General features: G+C 55.1%; 6 protein-coding genes across 6 annotated transcripts; 3 read left to right on the forward strand and 3 right to left on the reverse strand.

The window, feature by feature from the left end:
* Positions 1 to 1187: 1187 nt before the first annotated feature.
* Positions 1188 to 3020, forward strand: KVR01_005824 (uncharacterized protein). The gene is made up of 2 exons (XM_044786064.1): positions 1188 to 1930; positions 2083 to 3020. Exons 1-2 carry the CDS (start codon positions 1591 to 1593, stop codon positions 2829 to 2831), a joined length of 1089 nt encoding a protein of 362 aa, XP_044644627.1. The 5' UTR covers positions 1188 to 1590; the 3' UTR covers positions 2832 to 3020.
* A 723-nt stretch (positions 3021 to 3743) lies between these two features.
* Positions 3744 to 5872, reverse strand: KVR01_005924 (uncharacterized protein; the record flags this gene model as incomplete). Its single annotated transcript, XM_044785974.1, has 3 exons — positions 3744 to 4440; positions 4639 to 5112; positions 5373 to 5872. 3 exons carry the CDS (start codon positions 5870 to 5872, stop codon positions 3744 to 3746), a joined length of 1671 nt encoding a protein of 556 aa, XP_044644727.1.
* Positions 5873 to 11285: 5413 nt separating this feature from the next.
* Positions 11286 to 12061, reverse strand: KVR01_005963 (uncharacterized protein; the record flags this gene model as incomplete). Its single annotated transcript, XM_044787903.1, has 2 exons — positions 11286 to 11322; positions 11454 to 12061. The coding sequence occupies 2 exons, from the start codon at positions 12059 to 12061 to the stop codon at positions 11286 to 11288; spliced, it is 645 nt and encodes a 214-aa protein (XP_044644766.1).
* Positions 12062 to 13591: 1530 nt separating this feature from the next.
* On the forward strand, positions 13592 to 15453 carry KVR01_006430 (uncharacterized protein; the record flags this gene model as incomplete). Its single annotated transcript, XM_044782330.1, has 3 exons — positions 13592 to 15085; positions 15191 to 15376; positions 15439 to 15453. The coding sequence occupies 3 exons, from the start codon at positions 13592 to 13594 to the stop codon at positions 15451 to 15453; spliced, it is 1695 nt and encodes a 564-aa protein (XP_044645233.1).
* A 409-nt stretch (positions 15454 to 15862) lies between these two features.
* On the reverse strand, positions 15863 to 17104 carry KVR01_006155 (uncharacterized protein; the record flags this gene model as incomplete). Its single annotated transcript, XM_044784821.1, has 2 exons — positions 15863 to 15964; positions 16025 to 17104. 2 exons carry the CDS (start codon positions 17102 to 17104, stop codon positions 15863 to 15865), a joined length of 1182 nt encoding a protein of 393 aa, XP_044644958.1.
* A 2228-nt stretch (positions 17105 to 19332) lies between these two features.
* Positions 19333 to 21345, forward strand: KVR01_006028 (uncharacterized protein). The gene is made up of 2 exons (XM_044793481.1): positions 19333 to 19825; positions 19953 to 21345. Exons 1-2 carry the CDS (start codon positions 19425 to 19427, stop codon positions 21211 to 21213), a joined length of 1662 nt encoding a protein of 553 aa, XP_044644831.1. The 5' UTR covers positions 19333 to 19424; the 3' UTR covers positions 21214 to 21345.
* The last annotated feature ends 166 nt before the right edge of the window (positions 21346 to 21511 follow it).

The raw sequence follows: 21511 nt of genomic DNA on the forward strand, positions 1-21511 counted from the left end.
TTGAAGGAGATGCCCTTGGGCAAGAGTCCTGAGCCTGGGCAGCTCAGCAGAGGACGTCCTTGGCCGTAGTGATGGAGACGAGTTTCCGGGCGCCCAAGGTCCTGGGTATCGTTGCCTCATGTTTGATGGGTGCACATGCGAGGCGAAGTTGAAATCGGAAACTCCTGGATGGTGTTGTGGATGGCAGTTGGGCTCGAGTGCAGAAGGGAGCCAGAATTATCCCGAGGTCCTCACATGAGAATGTGGAAAGGGCCGGAGGATGACTGGCCAAAGTTTGCACACAAAGGGCCATCATCTGCGGCATTTCATCCACCGTAAGTGGCCCAAGGAGTGTGGCTTAGTCCCGACATTGCTGGATAAGTGGTTGTGGAACCGAAACAGCGGGTGAGCAGGCGAGGCCACTGTTTTGATTAATAGGCGGTGTGGCCGGGTTGAAAAGGAGAAAGCCCCCCTGAATGAGGTGATCGAGGTCCTGCATATCCCCATGGTGGCTTCAAATGTTATCCCTTATGCTGACAATGGGTAGTAGTCTACACTAAAGTATGAGCCAGTGCATACTGAAGTCCAGACGTTCCATAGAACATCTCTTCCAAGATCTTGGAACGATGAGGTGGAGAGAAGGTGATCTCGGTTGGGTGATCTCTTGCAAGCATGGACCGCCGACGAGGTTTCCCCGGCTGCCCAGGCGATGGGAGGGCCACGGGCTGGTCTTTGGTGGCCATGTTACCCCTGAGGCCTACCCACAAGTGGAAATTGACAACCTCGCCGCAGCATTCTGAATCAGGGATACAGTTGTCTGGCCTGGCCGTGGCACCATCTGCAGGTTCCAACAAAGGTCCCTGCCGTTCAGGGAATCAAGGTGGCTGTGTGGCTCGAAACAAAAAATGGGCCAAGGTGCACAGCGGCGGTTCAGTGCATCACCAGAGGGCGAACCATTGAATTTTATGTCAGTTTTTCACGGCGCGCAAATCTCTGAACTGACATCATAACCCGGCACTTCTGGGCGTTCGGGGCGGTCTGGGCGTCAGATCCCTGGAACTCTACGGGGTTGATTGGAGGTCTACGCGGCCCTCACAGCCATACGGCCAGGCACGGCCAACCGGGTGTGGGCCCGGGACCCGGAGATTTTCACGAAAATAGTAAATCCCGACCCACCGTAATCAAAGGCCCCCAGAGGGCCCAGGGAGGTCTCGACTTGGTCGACTTGGACAATGATGGCAGACGGTCCACTCATCACCACTCATTGCGGTCCACGCCGCCAGATACGAGATCACTCGGCGCCGGGAGATCAACAAATGCCCTGTTTTCGATCACCAAACGGAAAGACCTTTAAACATGGCCGATCCAGCCTTCTTCTCCTGGGCTGGGGAAACGGCCACTCCTTCCTCACCCATCTCTGGATCATCGCTCTTTCAAGATTCGCGGGTGTCACTCTTTTAACAACTCCCCAGCCAAAGGCTTCAGTATTATTTAATAATTCCCTGTTACTGTTCTCCCTGTCCTCAACTTGAAGCTCTCGCCACTTCCGCCGCCCTGTACAAGACACCCTATAACCAGCCCACCCGGACAACAACGTATCAAGTCGACAATATGGTCTGCACCAGGAAATCCAAGGCTATCGCCGCAGCGGCCACCGCCGCCAGCTCGTACTACGGCGGTTTCAATGCCACAGCCCCGTCTGCCACCCCAGTCCCATCGTCTGCCTCGGGCTCCTTTGCCGGGGGTGCCCCTCCTATGGCTGCCGCCGTCGACACAAACAACAAGGCCGCCGCCGTCACCGCCGCCAACTCGGGCATTAAGGGCTTCAACTACGGCGCCTTCTTCCTGAACCAGCAGGCCAAGGTCCAGAACGACTTCGAGTACGAGTTCACAAAAGCCCAGAACCTCATCAACACATCCGGGTGGAACAGCGCCCGTCTGTACACGACTGGTGAGTTACTCCGTAGATGGGTCATCATCAGCCTCAAACCCCCCACTTTGTCTCTCTCGCGACGTCGATCTCCCGCACTGTGGACGTCGATCTCGTGACAGGTCATGCAAATGTCTCAAAAAAAAATGTGTGAGGCTAACCGGCATGTGCAGTCCAACATGGAACTGCCACCGACCCCATCTCGGCAATTCCCGCCGCCATCGCAACCAAGACCACCCTCCTGCTTGGCATGTGGGTGTCCGGCAGCACGACGGCCATCGACAACGAGATCACTGCTCTGAAGTCCGCCATCTCCACCTACGGCTCCGCCTTCACCGACCTCGTGGTGGGCATCTCAGTTGGATCCGAGGACCTGTACCGTGCTGCCCAGGGCGACGCACTCAGCCCGGGTGTCGATGCCGAGGAGCTCATCGGCTACATCGGCAAGGTCCGCGAGGCCATCGTCGGCACGCCGCTGGCCAACATCCCCGTGGGCCACGTAGACACGTACGACAGCTTCGAGAACGGCACCAACACCGCGGTCATCGACGCAATTGACTGGATTGGCTTCGATGGATACCCCTACTGGGAGAAGGCCAACGCCAACTCGATCGAGGCCGCCCACGACCTCTTCTACACGGGCCTGAACAAGACTAAGGCCATCTCCAAGGGCAAGCCCGTCTACGTGACCGAGACCGGCTGGCCCATCGAGGGCGACGACCAGGGCCAGGCCGTCGCCGGCGCCGAGAACGCCCGCACCTACTGGAAGGACATCGCCTGCACGCTCGTCGACGCCAAGATCAACCTCTGGTGGTACGACCTGCAGGAGTCGCAGAACGGCCAGGCCAACCCTGACTTTGGCATCTTCCCCGCCGGTGACCTCAACCAGGTCCAGCAGAGCTACGACCTTTCTTGCCCATAAGCTAGCAAGGCAGCAGGGGACTCGTAATAGGAAAGAAAGCCTTTGTAAATAAAACCAAAAGAAAGAAAAAAACGCTTGTGTGTGAGACGGTATCTGATGTTGAGGGGACCGAGTCTGGTACGCCTGTAACAACTAATTCAAGAACCATACACTTGATTACTTCTATCCCAAAACCTGATTATAACTTCAGATCGAATGTGGCCGTGGATTCGTGTGTGATTTCGCTTCTATTCCGTATACATCCGAGGACATACATGGCGCCTTCATACGGTGCGTGGATTTGTGTAGATGGTAAATTCTGTCTATGCTTGCTTCGTATTTGTGTGGCGGGCTACTTAGGTACCTAGGCATTTGGGATCGCCCCCGTGTCAGAGCCTGTGTGCCCCTATCCATAACCTTCTCACCGCCTGTTGAATTGTCCACAGCCTGGGCATTCCCTGCCCTGTGGATGGCGTAGCCTGCAATGCCTCATCCAGTGGACGGCATCAGGAAGTCTGTAGACGCTGCCCCCCAAACCGCAACCACACGGCTAGCTGAGGAATCACAATGGAATGCTCCGGTGCCCAGGAGTCTAGCTGGCGCCCATCACTTAGATGGCATGCCCAGTTCCCGATACGCCTATTCGCTTCTCCCCCAGCGCGGATTGGTGACGTTGCGAGGGCATTTCAAGTTGTCGATGATGATTTCAACTCGGGGCCCCAAGCTCGTAGGGACACACACAACATCCATGAACGAAGTTGGTTGTAGGCGTCGACTCGTGGCAATGTCACTACACTCAGACGCGACGGAGCTGTTTCCGTCCTTGCACGGCATAGATGGGGCACAAGCAGAGTGGAAGCGCAATGTGACGAACACGAGCAATGCAATATATGTACTCGAAATAACTCACAGGCAGGGTCTCCCCCGCCTTATCTACACGTCCTTGAGGTGCCTCCTGAACCCGACCAGCTGGCCCATCTCGGTCCAGAAGCCCAGGGGCGGGTTCTTAAACCTGGCCTCGTAGGCGTCGGTGATGGGCCTCTCCCAGACCAGGTCGGCCTCGTACGGGCTGATGAACTTGGTCTTGTGCCACAGCTTCCAGCCGATAAACAGCACGGGGAAGAGGATGACCATGGTGTAGTAGGTGAAGAAGGTGCCGACGTCCCAGGGCTTGAAGCTGCTGTAGCCGTAGGTGAAGACGACGGCGGTCTCGAAGGCGAGGGCGATGTAGGCGCCGTAGGGCTGGAAGTAGCCGTAGTAGGGGAAGGACTTGCGGTCGACGCCCTGGGCGACGCAGGCGCGGTAGAAGAAGACGTATGTCAGGGACATGACGATGTAGTCGATGATGCCGCCCGCGGTGATGAGGCTGACGAACCAGTTCAGCACGACGTTGGAGCCCGACGAGAGCGACAGGAAGGCCAGGAAGGGGAAGCACATGACCACGATGAAGCAGTAGATGGGCACGCCCCTCTTGGTCATCTTGCGCAGGAAGCGGGGCGCGCGGCCCTCGAGCGACATGCCGTACAGGTTACGCACGGCGGCGTAGGTGTATGTGTTGCCGGCGGAGAAGATGGAGGTGACCATCAGCGCGTTGGTGATGTGGGGCAGCACGTCGACGCCCATGTTCTTCCTGTAGAATTTATTACGTGATTAGCGGGAGCTTTAATAAGGCTGGCGGCTGAGTTGGAGGAGGTGGAGAGGTTGTGAGAACCCCGCCCCCCAGCTTTTTTATGGGTCCGGTCCGGGGAAAGGGAGATAGATGGGGGGAGGACGGGACGAAACGTGGGGATGGTGAGGGCAAGTCAATTCAGGGAGACTTAAGACGTACATGGCAATGACATAGGGAGAAGCAGCGGCACCGGCAGCAGTATCCGTGCCCTCCTTGATGCCCGTCAGGGTTGGGTCGTTGGCGGGGAGGATAATGCCGACACACAGGGCGCCGAGGATGAAGAAGATACCGAATCTCCAGTACACGGTGCGGAAGGCGGTCTTGATATAGGTCCTGGGTCGCTTGGCCTCGGCAGCCACCATGGCGATATACTCGGGGCCGACAATGGTGAAGGAGGCAGACCAGAGGGCGGCGAGGAAACCCTCAAAACGGCCGAGGCTGCCCGTCGACATGTACTCCTTGAAAGGCTCAGGCTCGTTCCAGTGACGGAAGCCGAACGCGTCGTGTTGGGGGTTACCGCCACACATGGTCACCAGCGTGAAGGAGAAGAGCAAGAAGATCAGAATGACCTTGCCGCCAGAGAGCCAGAACTCGGCCTCTCCGAATCCTCCGACTGCGATGACATTGATAAGACTAGCACACGAGGACATTTAGCTTCACGAATCTCAAGTCCGGGGGGTTGGGAAGGGCGGCGCAGGTAGGGCTCTCTCGGTCGATCTCGGGGACACTCCGGGCAGCGATCAATCACTATCCACTTCATGCAAGCATCTTCATCACTCGGACCATCACCATGCTCACGCTCACGCTCACGTTCACACTCATACTCATACCCGGCATTGATCGAGAGTTGTTTAGGCAAGGAGGGAGGGAGTGGGAGGAGGGGCAAGTCTCACGCATAGAGGACGATACAAACTGTGATGACAGCAGCAGCAGGGATATCGTCACGCCAGAAGCCCAGGACCAAGTTGAGGGCCGTAATCTCGAACGGGATAAGCAGGGCCTCGTAGAGGAAGAAGTTCCACCCGACAGCGAAGCCGAGGGCGTCGTCAGCCCATTTACCGGCCATACGGATGAAGCCGCCAGAGACGGGGTGCAGGGTGGCCATCTCGGCCATGCAGTTGTTCACGAGACCGAGTATGCAGCTGTAGATCAGGTACGCGAGGAAGAGGGATCCGGCGCCGCCCTCGTAGAGGCCGGTGCCGATGCTGACGAAGAGGGCGGTCCCGACGGAGCCACCGATGGCGATCAGCTGGATCTGGCGGTTGGCCAGCCGCCGGTGCAGGCCGTCGGCGCTGCCACTCAGGACCTCGCCCGAGTCGAGGTCGGACGTGCGTGAGGGCGCGGCCTCGACGTCGTCGAGCTTTTGCGACTTCTCGTGGTCTGAGGAACTCATGTTTGCGGTTGTGGTTGTCGCAGGCTTGTCAGTCGCAGCTGAGGTCGTTTGCGCCCGCGGTGGGGGGAAGCAGGTGGCGGCAGTTGGTCTGGTTGGCCGACAGTGGTGGTGTTTGCGATGATGTTGTTGGTGGAGGGGGTGTTTGTCGACGTTGTTCGCGGCGGTTAGATCAGACTGGGCCTGCTCAAGACAACTCACTCAACCGGGGTAGACAACCAGGCCAAACGGAAGAACACTGGCAAGGGGGAAAAGAAAAGTAGTGACTCGAGACTTGAGTAACTCGAGATGATCGAGGTGAAGGCTAGATTATAACGCGGGCAGGTAGTCTGGGGACAGGGCCGTGTCTTATACCATCCCGGCTAGCTGGATCCATCCCATGCATTTCTCTACGCTAACAAAAAGCGAATTCAGCTTGATTTTCATCAGGTTCGCCGCCTCTGGCCCTCGCAGTCGCCGCACCACTCGCTCGGGAGGTTCGAGCATGGGGGGCAGGCTGGGGAGAGGCAGCAGAGTATGTACTCCGTACTCCGCACATCAGTATTGCAAGGGTCTGCAGTAGAACAGCAGCCAAAGCCGTGCTAATCCCTGCTGGTCGTTGATGAGACGAAGGTAGAAGGGACCGTCGTCATTGGGCCAGGCGAATGGGCCAAGGCCGTGTGCAGGGTTCGAGGATGGGCTCGGATGGGGCAAGGAATGCAGGCTTATCACAGGGTTAATAACTGAGAAAGTCTATATGTACCACAGTACTAAGTACTCGACAATCCTGGCGTTGGACGCCTGAGGACTCGGCGCAGGCCTGGCGCAGGACCGGCGGGATCTGGCTTGGGGATGGCTGCGTTACCGCGTGCCGCAATAGACCAATTGATGCGGCCACTTGCTCGCGGGTGGGGCGTCGAGCGCCGTCCAGACGCATGCCGTTAGCCTGCCTAACACTCATGTGCGCATGGTCTGTCAGCTCTGGATTAGTCCTTTTAATTTCTACACACCAGCCATCCCAAGCCCATCTCCATCTACATCCGGCGTGGTTGGCTCGACCGTTCGTGCGAGCCCAGAAGGACTTGAAGAGGGATTTTTCCCACGCCACCACCGACCCGACACCCCAAGGTGCATGCACAGTCCCCAAGCCTGCTCCCTGCCCCTGACAAAGGATGAGGCCACACGATGGACACGTGAGTCGAGCAGTCGGATACATTGCGAGTCCCCTGCGGGCCTGTCAAGCATGTCTACGGGGAAAATGTGGGTGTGTTTGGACGTTTGTCTGCAGGAGCCCTGAACAGCCCTGGAGAGCCCACGGGGTTTTAGTCGTGGGTACCTGGGTACGTATTAATACGACCAGGAACTGTTGGAACCTGCATGCACGACGTCTCTATCTATGTGGGGCACCGTCATGGTATTGTTGCGCTCGCTTCCAGTCCCCCATCCTGCACTCTCCAACGCCCTCTCCACTGGGCCGTTGGTCCCTCAACCAACTACCCTATCCTGCAGTCCTTCAGTATTCCTGTCGTGTATTCATAGTATCAAAAACATCCACCGGTCTGGCCATCAGGACAGCAGGATAGCAACAGCCACAATCTTGTCGACCGTGGAAAAAAGCTTTGCCAAATTGCTTGTCCAAGGGCCAGGCAGACGGCCAAACGGCCAGGGAACTCGGCACTCAGGCACTGTGAAATGCATGGCGGTCTAACCTCGGACCATGGCCATTGGTGGCTCTGCGTCGAGGGTTCCAAAATAAGCTAAATGTCTGTCGCTCTTCGCCGCCCCAGGCTATACCCAGTAAGCCTCTCCTCTCTCTGCTCCCCTCCCCAGCACCGCGCGTGTCGAGGCCTCCCCTCCCCGGCTCTGCGCCTTTTCTCCTCGTTTCCGCATCTTCATGCTCTCTACTCGGCCATTCAGCCCTGGCGGCTTGTCTTGCCGGAGTGTCAGGCTGTAGTAACGTTTACCGCACGTTGGTATTGTGGCTGCCGGATCGTCTGTGACACCAGTCCATTCGGGTCCTTTTGCAGGAAAATTGTCTTGTCCTCTTCCGACCGGGGCAACACCAGTGCCACGGCCATGACGTGGGCCAAGTGAATCCTTCTCCACCAACCTGCATGCGGCGCCCCATCAGCACCCCACTCGGTTGACTCAGCCAGAGTCAGCCCTGGAAAAAAGCCCCTCGGCGAGAGACCAGCTCGACGGTCCTGACGGCAAAGACGGCCGGCCAGTCTGCCTGTCTGGCAGCTGCCCGCCCAATCTATCTAATCTCTACACAGGATCCCCTCGGGGTTCGGTGAGATAGCACCCGTCGCCCTGTGTCACTTTAGCTGCCGAAGATGTGAAGCACCATGCAAACCTTAGATAGGGAAGCATCCGTCTATCGATACCAGTAGATTGTTAGGTAGTAATAGCGAGATATTCATCTCTACAATCCGCCTGACAGCAACTGCGTTGTCCAGATTCAGCAAAAAGACCTCCATCAGCCAAGGGAGAATGCAGCACCAACCGGTGAAGACGAGGAACAGGAGCAAGAAAATTACGCAAGAAAATGACCCCGAAAAAAAGTTCAAATGTTGAGATGTGACAGCCTGTACATCTACATGTACAGCAGGTACCAGCATCCATGTTTACATTACGGATTACGTGTGTCTGCAGTGGCGTTCTGGACTTGCACCGCGCTTAGCCGAGGTCAACCACATGGGCTCAGGGTTGCGATGTGTGGCCCACTATTTCGCGCCTCTTGTCTGGATTGACGTCTCGGGACGAGCGTGTCAAACTTGACGACTGTGGCAATGGCCTCATATTGCCTCGCCCCTCTTTCCCCGTGGGCCGAAAGATGAAAGGAGTTTGCGAGCTCTGATTCTCATCAACCTTTCAGCATCATGAGTCCTTGGTGATGGCGATCTGGCAGCGGCTGCAAGGCGGACTGATACTACCCCAGGTCAATACGGGATATCATTCACCTACCGGTGATGGCTGTATGCACGTCATGATAGGCCTGCATGCAGGTGTGGTTACAATGTACGCCCACATCTGTGACTTTGGAATAGACTCAACCCGAACACATGGCAGACTACAGGCATGGGCAGCGGAGCCTCCCGCCCACCTGGGCAAGCCCGCTGCCTTTCCCTTTCTAGACGCAGATCGTGGCCAACATTGCAGGTATCGGTATGCACTCCGGGTCAAGGGCGCCTGCCAGGGCCTCCCAGATAAGCCTGACCTCCTGCTGCATACTTACACGTGGTCGGCGCTGACCCCCAAGCTGCCTGGGTCATTATGACTATTACGCCGCAGCGGCTCTGGATCGGTCATGGGTGGGGTCAAGACGCTCCTCACCCGAGAAACAATTTATTCTTTTCTGCACTAGTTCTTAATACCCGACCGGGCGACGGGCCGTCATATTGTTGAGCGCAAGGCGAGTGAGGCTTTTCCTCCTTAAGCGAGTGACGAAATTACGTGCTGACCGTCCGGACTTTGTGATGCACTTGCCTCGGGACGCTTTCAGCCGGAATCCAGTCGACCTGAGGCTTCCAAGGCTGCCAAAAGGCTTTTCACAGTATGAGGAGGCATGCCCGTGGTCAAATGTGGCTATACTGAAATGCCACAGGTGGTGTAACAAGAAGCACTTGAGCTTGACGCGCCGTGTATGTCCTCGGACGTATATGGAATAGAAGCAAAACCACACTTGAGCTTGAACAAGGGCTGTGAGTTGCTGACTTGGCTTAACTGCCTCTGCATTTTGTTACTGCCATTATTGATAGCGATATATGACCGAAGGTAAAGAGTCTTGATTCATAAAGAACCCCCAAGGCTTATAATATCTGCAATTGTTGCCAGCTTTGTGGAGGCACTGCTGCCTGGTCTATCCAAGCTTTCTTCACCTCCACCTGGTCCACATCCGAATTGTTCATCACACCTTCAGCACAACCTTTTAATGACCGGGGACTCCATCAACTCCTGCCACTTGACACAGTAACTAAGAAAACGGATATTTGCAGGGCAAAAAACGGATAGTACAGGGCAAAAAACGGATGGTACAGGGTAACTTTTTTATAAAAATAAAACTTTATACTATAACATTAAAAGAGATTTAATTCTAATTAATAAAAAATAACTTATAATATAGTAGAAAAAATAAGCTATTTAAAGGTATTATTTTTAAAGTTTTAACTTTAATATTTATATAGTTATATATTATTATAAAGATAAATGATAGGTACTTATAGTATATAGAAAAAGAATAAATTCTTAGAGCTTTAATACTAGTGGAATAAGTAGGGAAGTACTCCTTTTAAGTATAATAAAGCTTTATATATTAAAACTAAACCTAAAATTAACTTAAAGTTAACTTAGTTTAATTTTAATATATATTAAATACCTACTTAATATATAAAAGCTATTATTCTTAATAATATAATAGTTAGAATCTTTTAATTAAATTAAAAGCTATTAGTTTAACCTTAAAGGTTATTATAATTTTCTTTTTTTATTTAACTATTTTTTTATTTTTAATTTTAACTATAAGTAGTCTTATAAAGAGAGCTATAAGTGGCCTTATAAAATATATTAATTTAATTAGTTATTAAGGATAGGTTAGAATTACTTTTATAGTAACTTAATTTAAAGGAATTAATTAGTAAAAAGGGGGTTAATAGGTAGTACTAGCTAGTAGGGAGGTGAGACTTTTAGTAAAAAAGAGTATTAATCTTAAAGTAAGGTATATATATTATAGGTAATTAATATAGAGATTATTATTAAAAAGTAATTATTATTATTATATTATAGTTACTATTTAATAGGTACTTATAGTATATAGTAAAAGAATAAATTCTTAGAGCTTTAATATTAGTGGAATAAGTGAGGAAGTACTCCTTTTAAGTATAGTGGAGCTCTATATATTGAAACTAAGCTTAAAATCGGCCTAAAGTTAGCCCGGTCTAATTTTAATATATATTAATAAATATTCTTTTATTAAAATATAATTTAAAAATATAATAATAATTTCTAATACCTCTATCCCTAATATATAATATTAATTAAATAATAATAAATGGTAAAGAATCTTTAAAAAGATATTTATAGATACTACTTATAAAAATTAAAAAAATGAAAAAGTTGCCTTGTACCATCCGTTTTTTGCCCTGCAAATATCCGTTCTCGTAACTAATATCTACCAGAACATTAATTAAGGCAGGATTATGGAGTCTCCATGCCACACCTTGATTTGATACCCTCCCAGGGATCCTTTTTCGAATTGCAAGTACTGTAGTAACCTACAATCATACCCATCAAGTTTTAATTTTGAGTTAAAAACTTAAGTATGATACTAGCCATATGTGTTAAGGAGCTAGAGTTGCCTCATACCATGTCCGATAATATGCCTGAGCTCAGATTCTGCACCTTAGCTTCCTGCCCACGTCTCAATCTTTCCTTGATACTAGCCATCGGCCCCAGGAGTGCCCAGTTCCTTGAAGCTTCAGTATACCCAAGCTCCATGATATAGGATAAAATGAACACAACCGCTACTAAGGGAAGTGAGACAGCAAAATAGACCCAGAACATTGAGTTTCCCGGCAAGTAAGAGTCAGCCATGCTAAACACGGACGCCGAGAACGACATGGGGAGGAATAACAGACCCAGGGTGGTGAGGGTCTTCATGCTTCGAGCCTCGCGACCAGCCCGAGCCGCCTCCTGGAGCGACAAATCCGCCGACCTTGACATGGAGCGGTTGCCCGCCAAGCTGCCCAGCGCCGAGATGGCGTCGGCGAGACCTTGCGTGCGCCGTCCGAGCTCGCGGTACCTGCGCAAAAGGTACTGGAAATCCGCGGTGCTGTGGGACCAGCTCCGCACCCGGCTGCCGGTGCCTTCCAGGTCCCCCAGTGGGATGTGCAGCTGCAGCATCGTGGCCTCGAGGTCATCCTGGTACTCAGCAGTCCGCCGCTGCCAGGCCTGTACATCGCTCCACAGTTCTTCTACTGCCGCGACGGCGAACAAGCTTAGGTCGTGTTTCCTGGATAGGTGCCACTGTACGATATCGATGTTGGTCTGAAGGAACTCGGCCAGTTTGAGAAAATGGCTGGCGACAATCTTGTCGACAAAGACGCGCAAGCTCGTGGGCACGATCGGGGTTTCCAGTGCTTTGCTGTGGTTCTTGAGATAGAATAGCAGATCGTCAAGCAGCGAGGACCTGGGAGGTCCGCACTGCGTGTTCATCTGGTATGACAGCGGTACAAAGTCCAGATATCCAGAGTTGTACGGAGAAACAGTGACATCGTATCTCAGATTGCCTGAGTAGTCGGTAAGAATGCGCCGAATCGGGGGGTCGCAGATAATCAAACCTGCTACAGTCAACGCCCGAACAACCTCAATGGTGAGTTATATGGGTTGGCGGCATATGAGGGCAAGGTATTTGTTGATCATGCTCTTTTCGTTTTCAATCCGTCTCCCCCCCTCCCCACCCCAAAAAAGGCAAGGTAATACTTACATGACCATCCTCCGCGTTGAGTCTCTTTGCTCCAAAAAGTACACTTGCGCCTGCTTATAACGACCTCGGAAAGCTGGCCCACTAGTCTCGTCACCGCGATATGCCTCCCCGATATCTCGCAGAGATTCCGGAAGCCTGTAGGCCTTGTAGGAAGGACAAGCGGCTCGTGGTACTTGAACGAAACATGGTCCCTCCCGCAGATTGAGGACGGCAGTAATGGGATACCGCCATTCTCTCCAGTGAGTCTCCCAGCGGCGGGCACGAGCCTGTCGTGGTCCATGAATAAAGATGGGTGAATCTGGAAGTGGCCCCCGAGGACTGAGACGAACTCTGGAGTGAGCCCCTCGATTAGGTACACTGAGCAAGAAGGACCTGGACGTGTGGCAACCTTTTCTTGGAGAAATTTAGCGAGGTCTGAAGCGCTGGTGTATTCAATGGGCTCTCCGAACGACCCGCTCGATCCAAGGTGAAGGGCGATGGCTCGTTCTCGTACTTGGCTCCAGGGCGTCCATGCACCTTTCGGAGGCGGTGTTGATGTCAGAATAGATGACTTCATCCTTGGGTCGCTCAAGTAAAGCGACTTCGTTAACTCTCTATAACCTCCCTCTTGCATTTCGTGTACCCAATTCGATTGTATCGTGGGATGCTTAACCAGTATATTTATTTCAGTTGGTGTTTGAGTGAGGATAGTGTTCAATCTGGTATAGTCGAAACCTGAGGAAAGAGGCCAACTTTTAACTTGTTCAAAGCCCAAATATTACCTTAATTCGACCACTTGCACGCCTTTACTGCCTCGGGCGTCGACTGTGACGCACAATTGGTGAAGTTTGCCCTAGGGTAGGTTGTTAAAAACGCCTAACGTAAGCCTATAAGGCTACTAGTATGGAGTAAAGTGACAAATCATTATGATGAGGCGTTAGATGCCTTTTGACGGAGCTTGTGTACATGTAGTGACTGGAAGGATTTAGTGAACGTCCAATGGCGAGGAGTTGCTGCCCTCCTGAACCCTCACCGACCGTTATGGCGCGCTCGGGGTAGTCAGACAGACTTCGCCTGCGCTGGGCTGAATCTGTGCGACACCAAGCAAAGTTCTTAATCCGGTCCTTGTAACCACATATTCTAGGCAGAATCCTTTCTTTTCACATCTCTTTCCATCCCATTACACGAAAACGTGCAACTCAACAACGTACCTAGCAAGCCTCATCCCACCGCCACCTGCAACAAGCCGATATGATAGGCGAAAAGGCCCTGCCATAGACATGGCTAGCCACCCACCACTTGATCCTCAGAAGAGCATTTGGAACCTGCCAGGGCTTGAAAAGACCTCCTTCTATGCAGCGGCGCTTTATCTTCATGTTGCAGCCAAAGGGCAGCTCCGCGACGCAGAGCATCACGGACAACACTACCAGCCCAAGACTAAGCGGGATCTCCGGGACTTCTTGGACCGTCTAGCTGACTGCTTTGCCCGGTCCAAAGACGAGGATGCGCAAGCACACGTGTCCGCCACAGGGATGGTGCTTGATGAGCAGCAGCGCCGAATAACCATCTACGTGGCGAAAAATGTCAGCGATAAGAATTTGGATCGTTCGTCCTTGTCTCCCACACAGACAGCCTTGATGGTGAGCGAGGACAAGGAGTTTGCAGGGAAGCTATGCCTCTGGTTCAACAAGCTATCCTGCAAAGACGAGAACGCGGCCGAGCCCCTCCAATGGGACATGTGGGATGTCATGCGCAAGTACAATGCGTCGCGCGTCGGGTATTACGCGCGCAAGGTCAGTAGCTGGAGTGGAGAGGGTGTCGAGGGGGTGGATACATCGCTATGGCCCGCTCTCACTCGGCGAACCATGACAGCCATCAATAACACCATCGAGGCGTGCATGGTATTTAGACAGGAACCTCCCCCTTCAGGCCAGGATCTTGACGAGTCCCTGGGGACATGCGCGTTGGCGGCCTCAGAGTGTCGGTCTGATCCAGAATTTCACCAATTCAGCCTTGAAGTGGATAAAATTATCAACAACGATGCCGACCAGATCGATGAGGCGTTCAAAGATTTTGCACGCGTCGCCAAGTGGATAGACTATCTTGGCCGGCTAGGGGACACATATACTACCTTCGGAGATTTTTGCAAATCTCCCGAGCAGCAGGGATACACATACGACATTGTGGTTCTCAAGTCGCCCCCCGAGGAACCGTGGGACGTAGCACCTTACAAGAACATGATCGGGTCTTGGGCCGGCAACCTCGGCCTCGATGAAGAACGCAACGGTCGCAAAACCATCAGACACGATCTGGACCAGTTCGTCGCCCGCGGTGCGAGCCGCGGCAGAGCCCGCGTGCACTGCGAGATCCAGCTGCTCCATTACTTCTCCCAGGAGAACCCCGAGAACTCCCCGAAGCCGCTCGACTACATCGGCTGCAGCAAGAAGTCATGTTGGCTGTGCTGGCAGCTGCTCGGCCACTTTGGGCAGTTCACGACAAAGGATACACATCGCATGATCTACCCCATGTGGGCATATCCCGCCCATTACCCCCCGCCGCACGTCGGGCTGGCCAGGGCACTAGCCGCCACCTACAGGGACATGGCGACGCTCATCCAGGACAGCGTGATGGGGATCCAGGCCTTCACCTCGAACTGGAACATCTCGCACACGTCGCGTCGGCATAACCAGAGCATGGCTGGTGAGGTCGGATCAGTGCCGGAGTTTTCGGTAGCGGCCCCTTCGTCCGCGGACAGCATCATGTCCTCGGACGTTGTACGCCACCATGGCCGTCTTCCAGTGGCCTCGATTCCCCTCATCCACCTTCCAGCAGCATCGGGCGAACCAGGCGAAGCGATTCCAAGCCCGCGGGTGGTACAGGTAGAATTGTTCACGTGCGATGAGTCTGATCCTCAAGAGCAAGAACTTTCCATGCTTATCCAAGCTGTCCAAGGGCTCTACCACCAAAGCAACGTCTTGTTCGCCTTCCAGATCAACACCAAGACGCTAAAGTCCAATACCCTGCGCGAGATCACCTTGGAGGACCTGGAGACGATGCTGTGGGGGGTGAGTGAAATTCTGTGTTCGGGGGACAATGGGGTATACACCATGATGTTTAGAATGAACAGGGACTTGAAGAATAACCCATGGCTTCTCAACATGACGCGGGAGTCTCAGGGAAACAAAGCCCGGGATGCCAAAAGCCCTTGGTGCGGAGACGTTTTCATCTACAATAAGAAGTGGCGCATAATGGATGACGAAAAGACAACAGTCAATCTCTGCATGGAATCTCTCAGACGTGAGTTTCAGAACGAGTTTAGATGTCTCCAAGATAGCGAGAAGCACGAGCAGATACAAAGGGACCTCTTGGGAAGGTTGAACTATAACATAAGGGAACGTTTGCAGCCTGGAAGCAGCTCTGACCCGGATGTAATATTCCAGTTGAAGACAGATTGAGAGTTAGCGGAGTTATATTTATCCAACTATCTACTTTCCAGTCGGGATACGGACCGTCATCAAAAGATTTTGAAATTGCTCAGTCTCGAACTCCCACTAAAAGAAGTTCGCATTAGGCAATAGGACCTCCCAGTCCCAGTCCATACCATACGCATCAAGCCCAATGTCGCCAGAAGCAAGCAACCCATCCATCTCGTCCTCCGCACGCCCAGCACCAAACACCCCCCCGTCAGCAACGTCCACAGCCCCCAGAGAGACGGCGTCCGCCCGGCTGCCCAGCATCTCGTGGCAGGCACGCAGGCTCTCCATCGCAGCCCGCGTGATGGCCAGCTCGACGCTGCCGGCGCCAGTGCTGCCCCCGGCCTCGACCGCCCCCACCTGCGCGAGGACCATGCTCATGAACATGTGCGCCTTGACGTTGGTCTCGCCGTGCCGGATGCGCCGCTCCGACAGGGCCAGCAGGTCGCGCGCGGCGCGCTTCAGCAGGTCGCGGTGCAGCGTGACGCGGTGCAGCGTGCCGTCCAGGCGCTGGGCGTCGACGTGGGCCAGCAGCTCGAGGCTGATGGCCGTGATGGCGCAGCGGACGCCCTCGCGGAACAGGCCGCCGCCCGTGGCCAGCAGGCGGGCGAACCTGTTGCTGTCGCCAGACACTGAGGCCTCGGGCTCGGGCTCGGGCTCGGGCGTGATGAGGGCCAGCGCGGCGTCGAGGCTGAGCCTGAGCGAGGAGTGGAACAGGGGGTTTGAGCGGGCCTGGTTGGAGAAGGCATAGTGCAGAGGGATCATGAAGCGGCGGATGAGGAAGTCGAGGAGGCTGCGCTGAAATGGGCCCATGGGTGGTGGGGAGGAGTCCGGCCCCGCCGCCCCTGCAGGACCTTGGCCTGTCTGGTGGCTGCTGGGGCTTGCTTCCGAGGGCCTTGTCGTCCTCGCAGCGCCTAGGCTGCTGGATGATGAGCGCAGGGCGTTGGTCAGCTCGGCGCTCAGGGAGAGGACGCGTGAGTAGGATGACTCTGAGTGCAGATCGTTTAGGTACTGGACGATACGCAGGCGGACTGGGAGCGAGTCGAGCAGTTCGAGCTGGACGGATGTCGCGGTGAATGTGGTCCTGGGGCGAGGGTCGATTCTGGTGCTTGACTCGTCTATATCGTCGTCGTCGATGTTGGACGGTGGCTCGACATCAAACTCATCTAGGGAGATTCTTGGTGGCATCCGCGCATCCAGAGAAGCCTGCACGACCATGTCGAGGATGGTAGCCCACAGCCTGCGACGAAGTTCCGCCTGGAAGACAGACATTGCTTGAAGCTTCAGATGTCTCGGCTCTCTGTGCAATCCGATCTGCATGGCCCGGTGGACCAGAGACCCCATTGACATCCACACCAAGTCCCCGCCGATGGAGAAGATCTGCCTGGCCACAACAGTGAGACAGTAGATCTGGAGCCCGCCGATGTCCAGACGGTCCTTCTCCAGTGGGCCGGCAAGCCACGCCTCAGCAGCATACACCCATGGGCGGACCATTTCCGAGTTGCGAAGCGCTGCGCTGCTGTCCTCGAAGTCGTGAAGGCTTGAGCCGATAGCAATGACGAGGAGGACCCTGAGACGGAGGCTATTCGAGGCGGCCTCTGGGCTGTCCCAGTATCTCCGGTAGTCGGCCCAAAACGTAGGGATGTGAAGGATGCGCCACGCCGACTCAAAGGACGCAAAGTAGAGGCTCGCCATGGTGTCAGCCACCTCCCGAGACGGAGGGACGAGCCGGAGGCCAAACTCAGGGGCTGTGAACGGGACCGGAAGACCCCTGCTAGGGCGCCCGACCTTGAGCCTCCTCGCGATGTTCTTGCACTTGAGGAGGAACTCGCCGGCCTGGTCGATGAGCGCCGCGATCTCGGGGTCGTGGGTGGGGAAGCCCTTGTCGCCCTTGCCCACCATGGCGCTGTAGCACGCGATGATGGCAGCAAAGTCCGGGGCCCCGCCGGACCAGCGGCTCCTGCCGAGATCCCGGGACTTGTCCAGCACGACCTGCCACTCGCTCGACGACGCTTCCTCGGGGTGGTCGTGGTCGGTGTCGTAGCGCGCAAGCGAATCGCCCCAGGCGGCCTCGGGGTGGTCGGACTGTGCCCTCAGAGAAGCAGCCAGCCTCTCAACACTGTCAGTGGTCCGTGAGACGGCGGGGCTGGAGCCCTCCAGCCTCTCGATCCGCTGAAGGAGAGCAGCGATGCGCACGTCGGTGCTGGCGGGTCCGTCCTTGCCGGTGCTGTTGGTGTTGCGATGCAGAAGTGGCGACGACGGGTGCCGAGAGCTGTTGCATGCGCAGGGCAAGGGCACGGGGGCAGCGTGCGACACGCTGTGATACGCCCCGTTTGCGCTTGAGGCCGGGGTGACTGCTGCTCCCGATATCTGGGACGAGGACTGGTGGCTGTTAAGGGCCGACGCCGCGCTGCTGTTGGCGAAGGAGGCTGCTGATGGAGCAAGCTGTTGTTCAGCCTGCTCGCAGGCGCGGATATCGCCGCGCGTGAGAGCATTTTCCCCAGCTGTAGTGGCGATTCCCACGGGCGAGGCACCACTGACTGATGCGCGAGACCCGCCTGATGGCACCGACGCAGCCGGGCTCACCAGCGAGGCCTGCGGTCCCGCACGCGCAGGCGGTCTTGGGAGAATAGTAGGTGCTCCGGGAAGCTCATGCTGGCCCTCAGGAAGCCGGCCAGGAGGTCGCACAATGACGGTGGCAGCAGCAGCGGCAGCGGGAACGGGAGCGGCAGCGGGAGCGGGAGCGGAACTGGGGGCGGTATCACTGGCATCTCCGTACGGGGTGTACATGCATTGTGTGCTCTGGCGGACACAGTGTGCGCATGGCTCGTTGCGGTCGCACTTGATCTTTCGACGCCGACATTCCCAGCACGCGAGGGCCGGCCTCCGGCGCCGGCGTTGCTGATGGCCTTGCAACTGCGGTTGCGGCCGATCCATCAGATGGCCGAGGTGATCTTGGCGGTGATGGATGGGGTTATGGGGCCCTGTTGAGCGAGTGCTCTCTGACAGCGCCTTCTGGGTCTAATGAGAAAGAAGGTGGGTGGGTTCTGGAGGCTGTCTGAGTTCTCGGCCGGGTCATCGCCGACGACTTCGGTAGACGGACAACTGCGGAATTAGGGAGGTTTTGAGCGGCCCAGGCAGCTGAGACGGGCTCAACTGGGCTGACTGAGCGACGTGCACGGAAAAGAAATATATTGTCCCAGATCTGACACATTATTCTGTAGATACGTGCCCAAGGTACGTAATACCAGGGTATCTTATATCCGGCCCGAAAGTTGCGCTAGGACTATTCACTTCTCGGCCGAGCCCTATGAGTGCCGACACGTGAAGTACCGATACAGTACTTGGCAAGCTGACGAGAGAGGGCGAAACTTCTAGGTACTTTTCTTGTACACTGCTACCCAGTCAGCCAGTGTCTACCCCCGACGGCCCGGAGTTAAGGATGTTCAGGTCATTGGCTATCAAAACATTTTGGCAGGCGTAATAAACAGGCCTGGTACACGGTTAGGTACCAGGGGAGGCGTTACCAACAGTGTTCAGTACTTAATCCGACCTCTGTACATAAGCAAACAGCGTGTGTGCATCTCTGTTTACCCAACAGCCAATCTTGACTCAGGACGCAGGTGAATAGCACGCAGTAATGGTTCGGGGTGTGCGTATACCTCGTTTTGTTTCCAGAGTCGTTCTGCCGTGTGTTGTTGCGTCCGTGGCTGTCATTTCATTCCTGCATCCTGTGCCCAACCTGGCCAGCTCCCTCGCCTTCTCTCGTACACTCAATCCCCAGTCCTCCAGCAACCTTGATCAAAGTGATAAACGCAGTCAGCTTGTGCAACACCATCAAGAGCATCAGCCGCATCAGCAGCGCGCACAACCACGACTGGTACATGCCGACGAACACAACATGGCGTCACGCGCGAGCCTGAGGGTTCTCATCAGCGGCGGTGGCATCGCCGGCAACGCCCTCGCCTTTTGGTTGACCAAACTCGGCCACAATGTCACCGTGGTGGAAAGGTTTCCCGGCCTGCGAGCCACAGGACTTCAGTACGTAATGCCTTGTCATCGCCCAAACCCAACATCATCTTGACAAACGGTGAAGATGTTGTTGATCCAGAGCACAACCCCCCCCCCAAAAAAAAAAAGACTGGAATCCGGCTAATCATTAAAACAGACTCGACCTTCGAGGCGCCGGCATCGAGGTCATGAGGCGCATGGGTCTCGAGCAGGCCTTCCAAGCAAAGCGGGCCCCGGAGGAGGGCATGCAGGTGGTCGACAGCACTGGGCGCCAGCGGGCGTGGTTCCCAGCAAGCAAGCCCAAGGTTGGGGAGCGCCAGGGCTTCACCACCGAGTTCGAGCTCATGCGCGGCGACATCTGCCGCATCCTCCACCATGCAGCCGCGGCGAGCACCACCCCGGCCGGCGCCCTCAAGACCAGCGCGCGCTACGTCTTTGGCACCGCGGTCGAGAGCTTTGAGCAGCACGCCGATGCCGTGGACGTGCGCTTCGAGGACGGCACCACTGCCTCGTTTGACCTGCTGGTCGGCGCCGACGGCCAATGGTCGCGCACCCGGCGGATGTTGCTCGCCGCAGGAGGGGCTGGAGGACATGCAAAGACGAGCAAGGCATCATCCTCCGCCGCCGCCGCCGTAGCACCCGAATCGGAGGGCCTGTACCTGATACCGGGGCTGTACTTCACCTATTTCACCATGAGGAAGCCCATCGAGGAGGGCGAGGGCTACATCGCGACGTCATACATGGCGCCACATCGGAGGGGCATCATGACGCGGAGGCATAGCCCGAACGAGCTGCAGGTCATGCTCTCGTGCCGCAACGACTCGCAGGAGCTCAGGGACATCCGGCGGGGCGACGTCGAGAAGGAGAAGGAGGCGATCGCTGGCATTTTCAAGGACGCCGGGTGGCAGGCCGAGGCCATACTGAAGGCGATGAAAGAGGCTCCAGACTTCTACTGCGAGCGCCTGGGCCTGGTCAAGGTGGCCCCCTGGTCGCGTGGCCGCGTTGCCCTGATAGGAGACGCGGCCCACTGCCCGACCGTGCTCACCGGCATGGGCACCACGTCCGCCATGGTCGGTGCTTACGTCCTGGCAGGAGAAATCAGCCGGCACGTGGGGAAGGTCGGCAATGGTGAGGGCGACGGCGACAACCACTCCGATGGTCTCGCAACAGCGCTCGAGTCTTACGAGACGAGGTTCAGGCCCTTTGTGGATCAGGTGCAGAAGGGAGTCCTGGAGCACTCGGCAGATAAGTGGATGATGGCCGACACCTCCATGCAGGTCGCCTTTATGAATTGGATGATGGGTGTTGCCTCGTTCTTTGCCAAGAGGGTTAACATTGTCGATGCCTTTGGCATACGGGAGACGGTCAAGGGATGGGACCTCCCCAGATACGAGGGGCTGGAAAAGACTGAAGAGTAATAAGTGTTGGGCGGGAATGCAACCAACATTTGAATGTAATTATCCATCAGACCAGTGGAAACTCGCCCTTACACAGGTAGTGTATATGTACGGCCATCTCAACTTCCAGTAGTCACATTCTGTTCAGACGCTCGATAGACTTCCAGGGTGTAGTTCACAAACAACGCACGCAGCAACATATCCCAAGGCATTTGCTAGTTGTCCAGCTTTCCTCCACGCCTGTCTGGTAATTATATTTTTCGATAATATATACTTGAACTGATTATATCACCGGTCTATCCAGGATTTGGGAGAACAG

This window comes from Diaporthe batatas (assembly GCF_019321695.1).
Source record: "Diaporthe batatas strain CRI 302-4 chromosome Unknown Contig00006, whole genome shotgun sequence".
Taxonomy (NCBI): domain Eukaryota; kingdom Fungi; phylum Ascomycota; class Sordariomycetes; order Diaporthales; family Diaporthaceae; genus Diaporthe; species Diaporthe batatas.

Coding starts and splice junctions, on each gene's coding strand:
- KVR01_005824 (XM_044786064.1), top strand. CDS start 1,591: ATGGTCTGCACCAGGAAATCCAAGGCTATCGCCGCAGCGGCCACCGCC. Junction 1,931..2,082: donor CGCCCGTCTGTACACGACTG/GTGAGTTACTCC, acceptor CGGCATGTGCAG/TCCAACATGGAACTGCCACC.
- KVR01_006028 (XM_044793481.1), top strand. CDS start 19,425: ATGGTTCGGGGTGTGCGTATACCTCGTTTTGTTTCCAGAGTCGTTCTG. Junction 19,826..19,952: donor CTGCGAGCCACAGGACTTCA/GTACGTAATGCC, acceptor TCATTAAAACAG/ACTCGACCTTCGAGGCGCCG.